The 16,190-nt window shown below is 38.0% G+C and overlaps 1 protein-coding gene across 1 annotated transcript; it reads left to right on the plus strand.

The window, feature by feature from the left end:
- Positions 1-1,620: 1,620 nt before the first annotated feature.
- Positions 1,621-15,886, plus strand: LOC128008474 (A disintegrin and metalloproteinase with thrombospondin motifs 8-like). Its single transcript, XM_052592881.1, has 9 exons — positions 1,621-2,577; positions 5,762-6,001; positions 6,990-7,122; positions 7,747-7,914; positions 9,820-10,118; positions 11,183-11,369; positions 11,527-11,699; positions 12,153-12,328; positions 13,518-15,886. The coding sequence occupies exons 1-9, from the start codon at positions 1,810-1,812 to the stop codon at positions 14,251-14,253; spliced, it is 2,880 nt and encodes a 959-aa protein (XP_052448841.1). The 5' UTR covers positions 1,621-1,809; the 3' UTR covers positions 14,254-15,886.
- Positions 15,887-16,190: the final 304 nt, after the last annotated feature.

A 16,190-nucleotide genomic window follows, 5' to 3' on the forward strand; every position in this document is an offset into this window, starting at 1 on the left:
ATGACTTAGGAGAGGACAGCACATGAATAAGGCATATATTATAGCTTGCAAAGTTCAATACATATTATATTTAAGTGATCTTAATGTTTACCTCTGAGTTTTGAGGCCTGTGTATGATTTTATTTATATTTCTTCTCTTTTCTGAAACCTGCATAGACTAGTACTACCACTTGTAGTGGTAGGAAGTGAATGTGTAGCCGCAATGACTTCTACACAAGTGAGGGACATAATTATTGAATTATTCAGTGAAGAGCATCCATGCTGCTTGTCATTTTCCAAACATAGTTTTGTTGACACTGATTATTGTATAAAAGCGCTATATAGTGGTATAGGTGAGATGACTTGATTTGATTTGATTAGTTTCCAGGAAAAAAAAAATCCCCTAACAATTGTTATTTTAGGGAAACGATTGCCAGTGCCCTGATAGATACACCTGTCCCTAGGATGCTTACAGTACATTGCAGCTAACAGTTAGGGCTATAGCTAAGGTGTACCTTTGGGGGTGTCATCCCGCTGACCATCAGTTTCTTCTTTATGATTATGTAAGGACTTCTGACTCAAAAAATGGTCAATTTGATATCCTTCCTCAACTGACCACATTCAGTTATGCACAGGTATAAGAGCGACATCTTGTGATGAAAACATTTAAATGCAGCTTGCTACATATCAAGAGCCATACAAATATTAAAACTACGACCGATAACAAAATAACCTCTTTCCGGAGAAGGAGAAGGAGAAAAAAAAAAAAAAAAAAAAAAAAAATATATATATATATATATATATAGTATTGGACAGCGTTTTTATACAGAAGGATCCAATATGATCTTGTTAAATTGTTTTATTGGCAGGAAAATGTTTGGTTTCCAAATGAGACAATGCTGCCCCTTAGCGGTGATTTTCAAATCAACCTGATACGCATATACTGCGCTAAGATAATCAACACCTCCTTCGAATATCTTATTGTGTGTATTGTAAATGTAAATATGTTCCTCTGTCAATTCTTAAATTGCAAGTTTCAAAAGGAGTTTTATTAGTTTAAAGTGTTCAAGCTTTAACTCAATCTAAATCAATGCTATAAAGATAGCGAAGAGCTTAGGCTTGTGCGTCAATTATTTGAAATAACATTATTTAATAAATAACATTATTAACATTAACACAATTTAATGTGCACTACGTGATTTGCACGTAGGCCATTTGAGAAAACTTTTTTTTTGATTTTTTTTTTTTTTTGATTTATGGTTTACCTCCAGCCAGGATCTATTCAGATGTCACCTTCACAGTCCGCTGCTATCTAGGAAGACACCAATTGCTCGTGAGTACATTGCGTTTCTTCCTAGATTTCCACGGGTCTAACACGCTCTCTAGCATCTGGTTGACACTCAACACGTAGCTCAAGTGTCCTACAGCATTCCAGCCGGGTTGTTATACGGTAATAATAGCTGTAAGCAAGACCCGCAGCAGTGAAAAGGGGCCGTGCCGGTAGCCCTATTGGATCAAATCCGTTTTTTTTTTCTTGCTTTGGCGCACGAGGGGGAGGAGAGAGAATGAATATCAAAAATAAACCGCGTACGCTGGAGAAGTCCAAGACTGTATAAATACCAGCGCAAGAACATTCTTCGCTTATACACTGAGCCGGATGATGTGTATTTTCTTACAAGACTTTTTCTGTGAACTCTCGAGACTCAATTTGAACTCTTATAAGACAATACTAATATTATTTTTTTTTCCCCTTTTAATTTTTAGAGGATTATTTTCGTCTGTATTTTTGTTTTAAACTAGAATTATCTGTGATTCCAGCGCCGTTTTCTTATGTTTCAACATAAAGGTTTGAATATTTTTTTTGAATTCACTATTAAAATGGTATCCACAATTGCTTGTTATATGTTTTTCTTAGCAAATCTAATGTCTCAGTTAACACTGGGTGAGCTACACGAGGAAGAAGAGATCGTGCCAGTAAACCTTGCATTCAGAAAAGGTGTTTTTTGGAGAAATGAAGAGAGACGGCTTTTTAAGATCAATGCATTTGGTCAACTTTTCCTGCTTGACCTGACGCCGGATAGCAAGTTCGTGTCTCCATCATTAAACGTCCAGCGCGTAAAGGCTAAACACCTTCCAGCCGTTCTGGACGCCTCCAGGAGCGGAGCTGTTTTCAGTGATGTCACCCTGTACGGAGACAGCGGCGCGGACCTCAGAGACTGTTTCTACAAAGGAACGGTCAACTCTGAAAAGGAATCGGTAGTTGCAGTCAGCTTATGTCACGGCATCCAGGGTACCTTCATAACGCAAGGGGACGAGTACTTCATTCAGCCTAAAGCAAGTGCCAAGACTGCCGGGGAATCTTTTCTGCAGGTGCACGTGGTTAAGAGGCGAGCCTTCTCCAAAAATCGAAGAGCGTCGAATATGCTCTTTGATCAACAGAAAGTTGACAGTTTTGTGAAAAAGAGCAACCTTAACTCTAGTAAATACGAAGAAAGCAAAGTGAAACGCGCAAAAAGATTCGTGTCAGCTGCGAGATACATTGAGACCCTGGTAGTCGCTGACGCTTCTTTGACACGCTTCTATGGAGATGAGATAAAGGTGAGTCAAGCTGCCTTTAGAGAAGTCACACATTTTCTAGTCTTTTTATTCTGAATGGCGTGGGCAATTGTTAATTTTAGATTTGCTCTGAAACATAATGTACAATTTAGACCGACCTTGCTATTCATTCACTAAAGACGTTTCACCACTCATGCGAGGGGCTTCAAACAGACCACCTGGTGAAACCACTTTATATGAATAGCAATAAATGTATATATAACTTTTTTTATTTATTAATTTATTTTACAAGCTATTATATTTCAGTCATGCCCCAGTTGCTGTCCTTAACTGTGACTGCAATATGTAGCCTATGGAATATTTGTAGACATTTTTACAAACGTTTTAACTGTAGCTTATTTGCTACATCCACATTTAATAAGGTACCTATATAATATTCGTTTCTCAGAGACCCATCAAGTCTTCTTAATAAGTTTTCAAGGTGACATTCAATCTTACAACTCTGAGCACAGGCAAAGAAAGTGTGCATTAACACAGTGGTTCCCAAGCACTTTCCTGGAGGCCCCCGTCCCAACACTGCACATTTTGCATCTCTCCTTTGTCTGACACACCCAGTTTATGTCTTGGAGTATCTAACAATGAGCTGATGGTCTGAATCAGGTGTGTTTGATAAATGTGACATGGAAAACATGCAGTGTTGGGGGGCCTCCAGGAATGTGGTTGGGAGCCACTGTGTTAACACATAAAACTGAACTTTTCCAACAGCCTTCAGGGTGCATTTTAGGTCAATATACTGCAGTGTTGTAGGGAGTACTGATCCTGGAGCAAAACTGGCTTTTTGAAAGTTTTTGGCACGTTTTCTCTCTCTCATGGAGATGGAAATCTCAGGTGGATTTAGATTGACCTGTGCAAAAAAAAAAATGTAAATAAAAAATACGGGTCAATAAAGCCAAATTCAATGGTCTAGTATACTTATAATATCACAGCCTTATGTCCACTCTACCGCATCTTCTGTGGTGGCAGAGGAAAGCTCGCTATGAAATAGATTGAAAACCAATATGGCTGAGTGGATTGATTGAGCTTTAATTTCTGATTTTGTTTGAGCAGTGGAGTATGAGTCCAGCTTTGTATTCATTTGTCATTTATTGAAGCGCCTTTATATAACGAGACGTGTTGTCCATATATCCTATGGGCTAGCGCTGCTTGAAATAAGTGCTGTTAGAACTTAATGAAGAAACTGCAATGATACAATAAGTCCGACAAGTGGTTTAATAAAGGATGTTTTGATCTTTTTTTTTTTTTTTTACATTTTACAGTACTATTTTTTAATTGGCATCTAAAGATTTATATGGGACAGTATATATAGCCTACTGCTCTAACAAAATCTAAAATGTGTGTACTCTTTACAGTACCAATCGTGTGTTTGTTTATAAATTAACCCTTAAACTGAGCATTAGGACAATGCATTCAAAGCCGCCCATTGCATATTTTTTTCTGAAATATTGTTAATCTTCATCTCTCAAATTTGAACATGTTTGATTAAATATCCAAGGCATTTCAGCAAAAATCTTTATTTTGTGGAAAACACAGTAATCAAAATTAGAGAACAGTAACCACTGTAGCACGAAAGAAGATTACAACTATAATTTTAGTTTGATCTTGGTCTTATTCTTCCATAGTTTGGTATAATTGGTTTCTTAGCTATAACTTTGTTGCCAAGGATATTCCAGAGATCTTCAGTTGGGTTTAGATCAATGGCCCAACCATTTCATTATATCAATGTTCTTAGCTTCAAGAGAGTCTAGCCTTTTGATTATTTCTACTGATGAGAATCTTGGTCACTGCAGAATGTGCTGTCAGTCTGACTTTTCTTAAATGTGCCAGCAGATCCTTACCCTGTTCAGCAATTCCAGCTGCAGTGTTGAACCTATTCCATAATGAGAGTCTCTGCATTATGCTGTCTTCTTGTGCATTTGTCTTTTGTGGACAACCAGCTTTTGGGGGATTGTCTAAAACTGCAATATTCAAGAAATCATGTATGAAAAAACATGTTAAAATTGTTAACTCTTAAGATATGTTTTGAAGTAAACATTGAAAGTACAGTACACTGTATATGTTTACCCATTTAACTAATGTGCTGTAAGCTATATATGATTGCACTCAAAACAGCTGTCATTTGTGCTGTTTCACATTATCAAGGATCTCAGGACAAAACTGTCATTCAGGGACACATTTTCATTCCAGTCAGTCTTTATTCTCATGTAAAAGTGCAGCTGTATCCACAAGTCAATGGAAGTATTATAGAAAGGTTTTTAATAAAGGCTAAAACGATTTAGCTCTTAATGATTGGTGTATGGATTGTATATAAAAAGTAACATAAATCCCCAAACCACTAAGACTTCTGGTTTGAGGGTGACTATGGTTTTGGTTATACAGAGCAACAAAATATGAAACATGTCTGCGAATCAGTGTGGGAGAAAACGAAATATAGATGGGAAAAAAGGAGAACATCTGGAAAAGGAGAACACCCGGGAGTTGTTTGTGACTCATTTAATTGATAGACAAAAACAAACAAATGTTTAAATGTTTCGATGCCACAGGGCTTCAGATTTGGGCCCCCATTCTATTCTCTCCCTCCAAAAATGTAGTGTCAAGTTTAATGAAGAAAATACTTGCTTAACAGCTGTCTGTACTGGTCCTACACTCTTAAAAATAAAAGTGCTTCATGATGCCATATAGAAGAACCTTTTTGTCTAAAAGGTTCCTTAAAGAAACTTTAACATCTGATGAAATTTCACAAAGGTTTTTTCGTGGCAAAAGAAGGTTCTTCAGAATATAAAAGGATAAGAAAGAGATGGTTCTTTTTGGAGCCAAAAATGGTTCTTCTATGGCATCCCTGTGAAGAAACACCTTTTAAACACCTTTATTTTTAAGAGTTTACTGTGATATTTGCTGCAACTGCATTATTTCAGATGACTGAGATAAAGCTAATGAATATATTTAACATGGAAAATAATGCCTTTTTCTAAAATGTTGTCAAGTCATAATCTCCTAATGTATGAAACTGAAAAACTCTGCTCTAATCATCTAGCTTTGATGACAAAAACACATCAAGTTTTTGGTACTGTATATTAAGGCTGTATATTTAGTATTTTTGAAATTTGTTTGTGGAACATTTTGGTTGGATTACTAAATTTCTACTCTCTCTCTTTCTTTCTTTCTACAGCACTACCTTCTGACAGTGATGTCCATGGCAGCACAGATCTATGTGCATCCTAGCCTGAAAAATGCCGTTAGTCTGGTGGTAGTGAAGATGGTGTTTGTGGAGGATGAGGAGGTGGGACCTGAGCTTTCAAGCAATGGTGGTGTTGCCCTGCGCAACTTCTGCAGGTGGCAACAAATTTTCAACCCAGGCAGCCACAGACATCCTGAACACTATGACACTGCCATCTTGTTCACTAGAGAGGTGAGAAACACAAAGCAGGCACAATAACAGAACACAATTTAAATGAAAAACCGCCAACATTAATTGACATCCTGTAGAAAGAATTTCATCTCATGCACTATGTAAGTAACCTGTGTTCCATCAATTAAAACATGTTTTGGGCTTAAAATGATGGCACAACTGGACTTTTCATAGCAGATTTACTTTTAGCATTAGAAATATGTAGCTAATTTAATTCATTTTTCCATCAGGAAAGATGGCAAATATTTCTCCCCAGTATTTCCAGTCCACACGTATTTTACAGATGCAGTTACCTTCAGCTTTTGATTAACTCACTTGGCCACCACTTTTCCAAAACAAGACATAATTTCATTGAGTCAATGACAGGGTCATGATCACAATGGTCAGCCGGAAACCCCTTGTTCAATCTTAGAGACAGCAAGCATGAGATTGTAGCTCTGCCAAAAACCAAAGGGCTAGCAATGGATAAAATAGATGTAGGAAAAATGCAAAATTGGCTGGCCTTCCAGCTGAGAGCAACACAATAGAACGGACAGAGGTCTCAGTCTTGCTGTGGTTGGATGGAGAAGCAGGTGGTTTTTATTTAGCGGAGGTGTTTTGGGTGTCTTTTCGACTCGCATGGCTAACATTGAGATGTTTTCCATAGTCAAGGTTATCCCTGAAGTGTGGACAGGCCCTATGTCTGTGTGGTCCAGCTATCTCACAGTTAATTAGAATTATTCTTTTTTTTCGAGCATGCAGTCTGCCATGTATTTGCTTCATTTAATGATGGAAACACTGACAAATATGTTTTGCTGGCAAGAGCCTGCTAGGGGAAAAAAGGGCTGTCTGGAAATAATGGAGCGATGTCTGGGTATCAGTGTCTCAGATGTGTCCCCCTCTCCTCTCGCTTCTTTTTTTTTACATATCACATCTCTGTTTCATATGCCCATTTGTCTCTCTATCTCTCTCTCTCTTTCTCTCTCTCTCTCTCTCTCTTTGACCTCAGGATATTTGTGGATATAAGGATTGTGACACTCTGGGTGTAGCTGATATTGGCACTATGTGTGACCCCAAAAGAAGCTGCTCAGTTATAGAGGACAACGGCCTCCAGGCAGCATTTACTGTGTCACATGAACTCGGTATGTTCACACACATAACCAGACATCTCAGCAACATACTCAGCCTTACTCACTGTCTGGACAAGGGCATGTGTTCCAGACTGAGTTATTAATTAATGTAAACCAGCTGTTTGCAGCAGCTAAAATACACAGAGATTGGTGTTACTACTAGGGCCGTTCATTGATTACAACTATTCAAATTGTCATTTTAATCACATTTAATAACTTCAGTATTTGATTGTAAAATGTTGAACCACGTGTCAAATTTGATAAAGAAGATAATTCAAAAACCGGTAAATGATCAAATAGACTTACATTCTGTAGAGTGGCTTTAGAAGTCAACGTATTAAAAATGCAATATCATTGAGCTGTCTGTCTGTGCAAGGTATACAGGACAATATCTTGTATTTCATATATTTTCAAATAATCACATTCTCTTCAGTGAGTTAAAAAAAAGCCTATTCGAATGTTTGGTTGTAAGCGACATCCTCTGGAAAGGCAAAAAGCACAGTGAGCAGCAGTGAAAAAAATCAGTGTGAAAGATATATAGCTCTCTCTGTCACATGCAGGAGTACAGCAATGTGGAAAAGGTATTACACTGTACAGATACAGTACATCTTTCTGCTCTCCTCTCCTGTTTTTCAGGCCATGTACTCAGCATGCCACATGATGATTCTAAAACCTGTGAGAAGTTGTTCGGGCATCTCAATGGACATCATATGATGGCTCCTTTCTTTATCCACCTCAACAAAACACTTCCCTGGTCTCCATGTAGTGCACTCTTCATCACAGAGTTCTTCGACAGTGGCCACGGTATGATGACTGTCAGGATGCTTTTTTTAATCATTTCCCTTTTTTAAAAGTTATATGTCAGTGAAAAAGCACTCAGTGAAATGCAGTAAGATTTGTTTTGCTCCTGTCTTTCTAAATGTATTTTTTATTAACAGCTGGTTTTCTCTCGGTTAACAATTGGTTGTCAGTTTTAGTTTGGTTTTGGGCTTAGAACATAATGGTGCATATTATCTAGAGACCTAGGGGAAAAATAAACTTAATAGCCTTCAGTGAAGATTTAAGACATTTGGCTTAATTTGCTAATATGTCATTCAAAAGAATCTTCTGTATAGTTTTGATCTTAATGTCTCTAAAAATCTCTATAATGTATATGCCTGTGTTTTCTGAATTTAGTTTCTTGTTTACAGTAAATGCCACTTCTGTCTTAACTTACTCTCTAACCACTAATAATGGGCTGATGGGACCACACTCAGTAATTCTGCTGAGAGTGTCAAAACTCTCAGTCTTTACAGAGTAAGCTCGCTCTCAGTCACTTTATCTACTCATGTAATGTATGAATACTGTACACTACCGTTCAAATGTTTGGGATGAGAAAGACCCCTGATTGCTAATGTCTCTTATGCTCACCAAGGCTGCATCAAGAATGTAGTAAAAACAGTAATATTGTAAAATACTATTACAGTTTAAAAGAACTGTTTTCTATTGTGATATGTTTAAAATGTTCCTCCCTGTGAAGCTGTGAAGTTGTGCTATAAACTCATTAAGTGAAAGATATCCTAAAAATGACATGAAAAAGACTACAGAAGGTGGATCCGTCAACTGTCAATTAATGAAGCCTAAAATTAACTGTGATTTCACAATAAAGTTGAACTCAAATAAGAAAAAGTGACAGCTCAGGAAATATGGTAGACATTTTTTCCCCAGTTGTTGATTGATCTCAGTCGATATCTCAGTCTACACACTCTCGTTCCCGCTCTTCCACTAGCTCACCTTCAGTGACTCACACATTCCAGGTTTAACAACTGTTTTCCCTCACAGAGCCAGTATGCATTGCCAAGCACATGCCGTCTTTACCGGCTGCACTGTTGCCACAGGTAGACTATGAACTGATACGACTTCAAGGCTGTTATTTTCCATTGTTGTTAGGCCTGTATCCGTTTCAACAAAAGCCTTTCATTACTAAGCATTCATAACATTAATTTAACCTTTCCAAATTCTTAAGGGGTCCTCGATTCTTTAAGCCTAATTAGATTTCACAGTGTCAACCTTGGAAAAACGGAAAGGGAGTCAAGAAGTCTGTGTAATTGTTTCAAGGCATTATACTGTCTCCATATTTGTATCCATATGGACAAAACAATGTTTTGAAAGAACTCAGAGTAGACATTCCTTACAGTAAATTTACAGAAACTTTTATACAGAATAATTTTTTTTGTTCTTGAGCGAGCTAACTGAGGCTGCTAAATGATAGGTTACATAATGGAAATCTCCAGATGGGAGACTATTATGTCTTACGTGCATTTGGGTGAGAGGAGGCACAGTGAGGTCTTTCTGCAATGAAAGTAGTCCCCTCAAGCTAACATGCACACCTGTTTTAAACTTGCTGTATGTAAGAGATTGTTTTAGCTGAAGTAAACACTCAGTCAATAGCAACGGGCTTAAAGAAAACACTGCAAATCATCTTATAAGTATAATATAATTTACTTTCATACCTGTGTATTTGGGAGGTGCTTTTATCCAAAGCAACTTATATTGTATTCAAGGTAGATTTTTTTTCAGTAATTGCTTTTTCTGGGAATCAAACTCATAACCATGGTGTTGCTAGCACCATGTTCTACTCTTTGAGCTACAGGAAGACAATCTTTCAATTGAATTTGAAGCATTCTCTACAAACACAGCTAAATAAGACCCTGCTTGTGCATTCCTCAGGTGACTGTTTGCTGGATCCACCCGAGAGGAACATCCCTTTACCCACTGACCTCCCCGGCCATACGTTTGGTCTGGACCGGCAATGCCAGCAGACATTCGGGGACGAATACACTTACTGTCCCAATGCCCCTGAAGATCAGATGTGTGCACAGCTGTGGTGTCGAGAAGAAGGAAAGATACAGTGCACGACCAGGAATGGAAGCCTCCCCTGGGCTGACGGTACTTCATGTGGAGAGGACAGGAGATGCCGTGAGGGTCTGTGCCTGTCGAGTGCACTGGAGGAGGCAGGATACAAGAAGGTATGCATGGCCAGGAGGATGTGTGTATGTGGGTCATCTAGTTTTATCAAACTTTACCTGTCAGCACATATGCATGTAAAACACCCGTGTTCAGATTTACAGGCTCCACTATTAACAAATATCTGACACTGTAGTTGTCATCCTGCGTAAATGATCTCTTCTAAAAGGATCTTCTAAAAGGATCTCTTCTCAGCTTATTTAAAACTTTTACGTATTTCCCTTCCTTCGACATTAAAGATGACACATTCTTTTCACCACAGTGTTTACATGTTTGAAAAGGTCTCAGAGTGCTTAGAGTCAGTCTGTTCTCTCTTTTTTTCACCTTTAAAAAAATAAAACTCTTTTCTACTCTTCTTGATCCCAACCAGGCCTCATCTTTGAGCAGCTTAAAATAATCAATTTACTTTAAATTCAGTTTTTAAATGCCAGAGGGAGAGAGAGACAGAGAGAGAGAGTTTATATAGAGAGCAATTCTTTTTGAGCTTTCCATGTAAGATGCAGTTGCAATATATTAGCCTCTTAAAAAAAGTGTGATTATATTTGGTGTAGTGTATTAAAACTTCCAGCCTGTGATCCTAGACGGCCTGGCTGTTAGAAGGCATCCCTCAGCCAACTCATAAAAAACCGACAAAACTGCTGTGTGGTATGCTCACATTCCGTCAGCACTATGCTTACTGGAAGTGATGTTTAGGAGCACTTTGCAAGGCAAAAGTGACAGTAAAGACATTTATAATGTCACTAAATATTTATCTTTCAAATTAAGGCTGTTCTGTTGAACCTTCTATTTATCAAAGAATCTTGAAAAAAAGCATCATCGTTTCCACTAAAATATTAGCTGTTTAAATATTAGAAATGCTTGTTGAGCATATGGAGTAATGGCTGCTAGTAAATTCTGCTTTACCATCACAGGAATAAATGACATTTTCAAGTATACTGAAATAGATAACAGTTATCTTAAATTGTAATAATATTTATAAATATGTATTTTTACTGTATTGTTTTGTATTCTAAGTGCTAAATGTTACATTAAAATGTATATCTAACAGTCTCTATTTGTGTTCCAGGTGCCAGTCAATGGTGGATGGGGAGAGTGGGGCCCTTGGGGGCCGTGCTCACGTTCATGCGGTGGGGGTGTGGAGTTTTCTCACCGTGAGTGCACTGCTCCAGCGCCGCAGAATGGGGGATCGTACTGTGTGGGACAGAGGGTCAAATACCAGTCCTGCAATACTCAGACATGCCCAGAGGAACATGGTAACATTTTATAAATAAACCTCCATTGGGTGGCATAGGTCACATTGTTGTGGGCTAGAGAATGAGTGAGGGGAGTGAATGAGGTCTAAAGACCATGCATTGTTTATAATCACATTTTTATTAGTGGTGCACCAGGAACCATATTTTTAATCCACAGGAAAAAGCTTCAGAGAGGAGCAGTGTGAAAAGTATAACAGTCACCGTTACATGGACACTCAAGGAAACATGAAGCAGTGGATCCCCAAATATGCCGGCATCTCTCCACGAGACCGCTGCAAACTCGTCTGCCGAGCCAAAGGGAGCAATGAATTCAAAGTTTTTGAAGCCAAGGTACACATCCATTGAAAACGTTTTCCTTTTCATCGAATCTGATCAGCAATAAGGACAATATGTGTAATTTATTTTAGTCTCTTCTATTTATCTGCCTGCTCTCAAGCTTTACTGAGATGCCAGTGGTCTCTTTCTTAGGACTTCCCTCTTGCCACAGGCCCATTGATATCTTTAAACTCCCACTAAACTCTCATGTATGAAATATTTTCCCTGTTGTAAAATGTGAAACCTGAGCACCCGAGCCCTACAGTCCAACTACTAGCTTAAGCTCCTGAATGCACCTCTGTAACTGATATTTCAGTTTTTACATCATCAGCCCAGAGTTTTTGCTTTTCTGCTTTGTATGGAATAGCCATTATGTTAGAATACACTGGAGCACTTAGGCTGCACACTATTTCCTTAAACATTTGTTTCTGTCTATTCTAATGCTGATGCTTCATATGTGCTGTGCAGGTTGTGGATGGCACCACCTGTGGGCCAGACACCACATCTATCTGTGTTAAGGGCCAGTGCATCAAAGCCGGTTGTGACCAGGTGATAGGCTCCGGTGAAAAGCTGGATAAGTGCGGTATCTGCGGAGGTGATGGTACCACCTGTAGGAAGATAAGTGGCTCACTAAACAAAGCTACGTAAGTAAATATTGTATATATAAGCATTACTTATACCATTTAAAATGATGGAACATTAAAAACTGGGAAAGGAATGAGCTACTGATATACTTAATAAAACTAAACCGTGTTATTAAATTATTCTGTTTTTTATAGATTTACTTTAATTGAGCTTTAAAAGACAGCTTAGGCAGTATAATTGCAAAAATAGGATAAATTATCATGTTCAAATTAAGTATCCAATATAATATCGTCAAATTCAAAATTCCAAGCTCCAGAAGGAGGCTTTTACAGTGATACCATAGAAGAACCATTTTTCAGTGAACAGTTCTTAAAAGAACCGTTTTTGACTAAATGTATGGTCACAGTAGTGAAATTGCAGCACAAATTTGCTAACAAAAAAGGTCCATTAAAGAGGGTATTTACATGATGTCACAGTAGGTGTGTGTGGTTGTGCCCGGATGAGTGGCAGCATTAATGAATGCTTGAATGCAGTGAAAACTAAATTAAGTTTCTACAAAATATATTGAAACAACCAGAATATCCATCAGTGTTTTTGCCACTTTGATTTCACCTCAATGCGCTATACAGCACTTCACAATACACATCGTTTCAAAGCAGCTTTACGGAAAGACATTTCATTTCTGCCTTTAACATATTTTAGGGCTGGGTGACATGACAATAATGATGATCATCTGTATGTAGATCCAGCTATGTTGCTGTCAAACAGATCCATGGACTGCTGGTTCTTTGGGTCCAATTGCCTTTAATTTAAGCAGTTAATTTGTTTTACTCCTGATTCCACAGTTTCCTCTACTAGCGCCAGACATTTTGTCATGTTGTTTGTCTGAGTGGGAATATCCCATCATTAAAGTGACATCAATGAAATGTCCTCTATTGTCACTAGTGTAGAGATGGAAAAAGCACCTCTCACATGCAATTCACTTTCTAAACAAGCAGGTTTTTATTATTCAAAGCAGAGAATTCATGTGACCAACTTGAGCAAAACCTGCATCCAAAACGACTGCATTTCCTACACACAATTTTGCAGATTTGCAAATGTGACACCACTGAATGAGAACCATTTTAATAATCTAAAGAACCTTTTAACACTACAAGGAACCTTTTGTGCAATGCAAATATTCCATTGATGTCGATATTCATATCACCCAATTTTATGATATACTATTTACTTATAATATCTCCACAGCATTGGCTACATTGATATAGTTACCATCCCGGCTGGGGCGACTAATATTGACATAAAACAACGCAGTCATCGAGGCATCGCTCATGATGGTAACTACTTGGCGATAAAGACGGAAGATGGAACCTACATCCTGAATGGGAATTTCTCAGTGTCTATGGCAGAGCAGGACATCCCAGTGCCTGGCGCTGTGCTTCGCTACAGCGGCTCTTCCACCACCTTGGAGCGACTCCTCAGCTTTCACAGACTTCTGGAGCCCATCACCATCCAGCTGCTGTCCACCGCTGGGGAGACCTCTCCCCCTAGGATCAAGTATACTTTCTTTTTGCCGAGGGATGTGCCATTTAGCAAGCCTGGCACAGAGAGTAGAATTTCGCCACATGTCATCTTGCCTTTTGGGGGAGCTGAGTGGGTCCTGGGTGAATGGTCTGAGTGCTCCAAGAGCTGTGGTGCTGGATGGTCCAGGAGAAGCGTGGAGTGTAGAGATGGGGAGGGATCCTTGTCTTACCTCTGCGATGCCGACCTGCGACCGGCAGACATAAGGCCCTGTGGGGATTTGCCCTGTCCTATGTGGCAAATGGGGCCATGGTCAACATGCTCACAGACTTGTGGTGTCGGACAGCGCCACCGCACCGTAGTCTGTGTGGACTACACGGGCAAGGTTCTAGGGCATGAGAAGTGCAACCCAGACAAGAGGCCAGAGGTAGCTGTAGGGGAATGTTTTTACCAGGACTGCTAAAGCTGACATTATGTGGAGTAGTAGAGAATGAGAAGGTGGTGGGATCCGTTGTGTCTCTAGTGACTGAGAAACAAGCAAAGAAGCTCTCGGGGGATTGAGCATTAGATTGGAGATGACCTATCAAGCATAACTAGGACATTTGATATGAAATAATATTATAATATGGTTTAATCTAATTCTCTGTCTACTAACCACAAAGGTAACCTCCCACGGAGATCTACCTCAGTCAATACAAGCTTCATATTGTTCATAGTCGTGTTGGAAAAAAATTGCACAAACCTGCTGAAATTCTGTTCAAAATAAATTATTCAAGTCAGAGAATCCACCTTTCTAGAATTGTCCACAACGGACTGCATTTAGTATTTTTATACATGATAGACTAATTAATTTCTCACATTTATTTGAATTGCCAGTTTTGTAGCATTGAGTCTGTTTCATATTATATCTATTACTTTTAATACTGGTATCTCTTTCAGATTTTTCAAATTACAACACTGGAGTAAACAATATTTGGAAGTACAGTCCATTACTGGTTATACAATAGGTGTATGTGAACAACGTACACAGATAAGAGCTGTTGGAATAGATACAAATATGCTGATTTTACCTTTAAAATGTTGCCTGGTTATGACTGTTGATTTGGATGAATTATTTTAGTTTGTAATGAAGAATCAATGTGTAATTGCATTTCCCTCACACTGTTGGTTTCTCTGTACATATATTCAGCCAGTAGGCAACAAGCTATGCCAGTCTGAGAGCAACAGTGTAAAGACTGCAAAGTGTGCCTTAAATGAATAATTTTTTCTATTGGCATCCACTGGCTGACATTAATTAAATGGGATCATTTAATATAACCGATACTGCCATATGTGAGTTTACAGGAGAAAATAATTTATTTGCTAAATGTTCATTTAGAAGTGGATAATTGCTGAATATTATTGGACACACGTGCCCTCAAGATAATTGCAATGATTACTAGGGCACAAAAAAGAGAAAAGACATTTCCTGTGAAAGACACATTGAGATTGCATTGCATTTGTTTTTACTTATCATTAGCTTTAGTTGACACTGTATAAATGCATTTAAAAATCTATCACCCACACACACATTATATGAATGAAGAGGAAAAAAAATCTGAATGTGTTAATAAATGTTCTTTTATTTAATGAAACAATTATAGGTAACAGTTTGTTTACACACAGCAGTTCTGAGCAGACATGGCTGATATTTCTGAAAATTTCCCTTTAGCCAGAAGAGCAAAGACATTAGTCACAGAAGCTATTTCACATATTGCAGAATTAAATTTAATTTTAAACCTGCAAACTGTCTTAGCCTGTAATGTAATTGAGTAGACCCTGTATAAAAATTTGAAAATATGAGAGAAAAGATTTGCATTCCATTTGAGTCAAAATCATGCAAGTTCTAAAATGGTGCATATTTGAAACTAAAGCATTCTATCCCTTCAATGAAGGTCTGCGCAATGCTATTTTTATAGCTTCCTTATACAAGCTATTTATTTTTTCTACCTTTAACAACTGTTTTTTTTTTTCTTGATGCTGATGTCTGTCTTATAAATCATTGGTGTATGAATTTAAATCAATTTAATATGTGTCTACAATAAAATTTGTTCTTGATTAATTTGTATGGTCTCCATGTCAAAACTTTGTTAACCTACAGTATATACAGTGTTACCTACTTAATTATACAAATTAACTTTTCAAACATTTTATCAATGAAAAACTGTGCAAACAGAACATAGTCATGAAATCTTGTACGTCCAGACCAAGAAAATGCTAAGGTAAAACAGAGTGCTAATAAAAACACAGAGAAGATGCAAATGTTGTTAAATAAGGAGTCTGTTAGAGCTTTTTTCTGACAGATTTTGTGAGGAGGAAGGTTAGTTTCCTACTCTCAACTAAACCATAAAATAGTATCTA

The sequence above is a fragment of the Carassius gibelio genome, chromosome A5, assembly GCF_023724105.1.
Source record: "Carassius gibelio isolate Cgi1373 ecotype wild population from Czech Republic chromosome A5, carGib1.2-hapl.c, whole genome shotgun sequence".
NCBI classification, from domain to species: Eukaryota; Metazoa; Chordata; class Actinopteri; order Cypriniformes; family Cyprinidae; genus Carassius; species Carassius gibelio.

Excerpts from the sequence above, each read along its gene's own strand:
- LOC128008474 (XM_052592881.1), top strand. The coding sequence starts at position 1,810 with ATGTTTCAACATAAAGGTTTGAATATTTTTTTTGAATTCACTATTAAA. Across the intron at positions 2,578-5,761 it reads TCTATGGAGATGAGATAAAG|CACTACCTTCTGACAGTGAT; the intron begins GTGAGTCAAGCT and ends TTCTTTCTACAG. Across the intron at positions 11,370-11,526 it reads GACATGCCCAGAGGAACATG|GAAAAAGCTTCAGAGAGGAG; the intron begins GTAACATTTTAT and ends TTTAATCCACAG.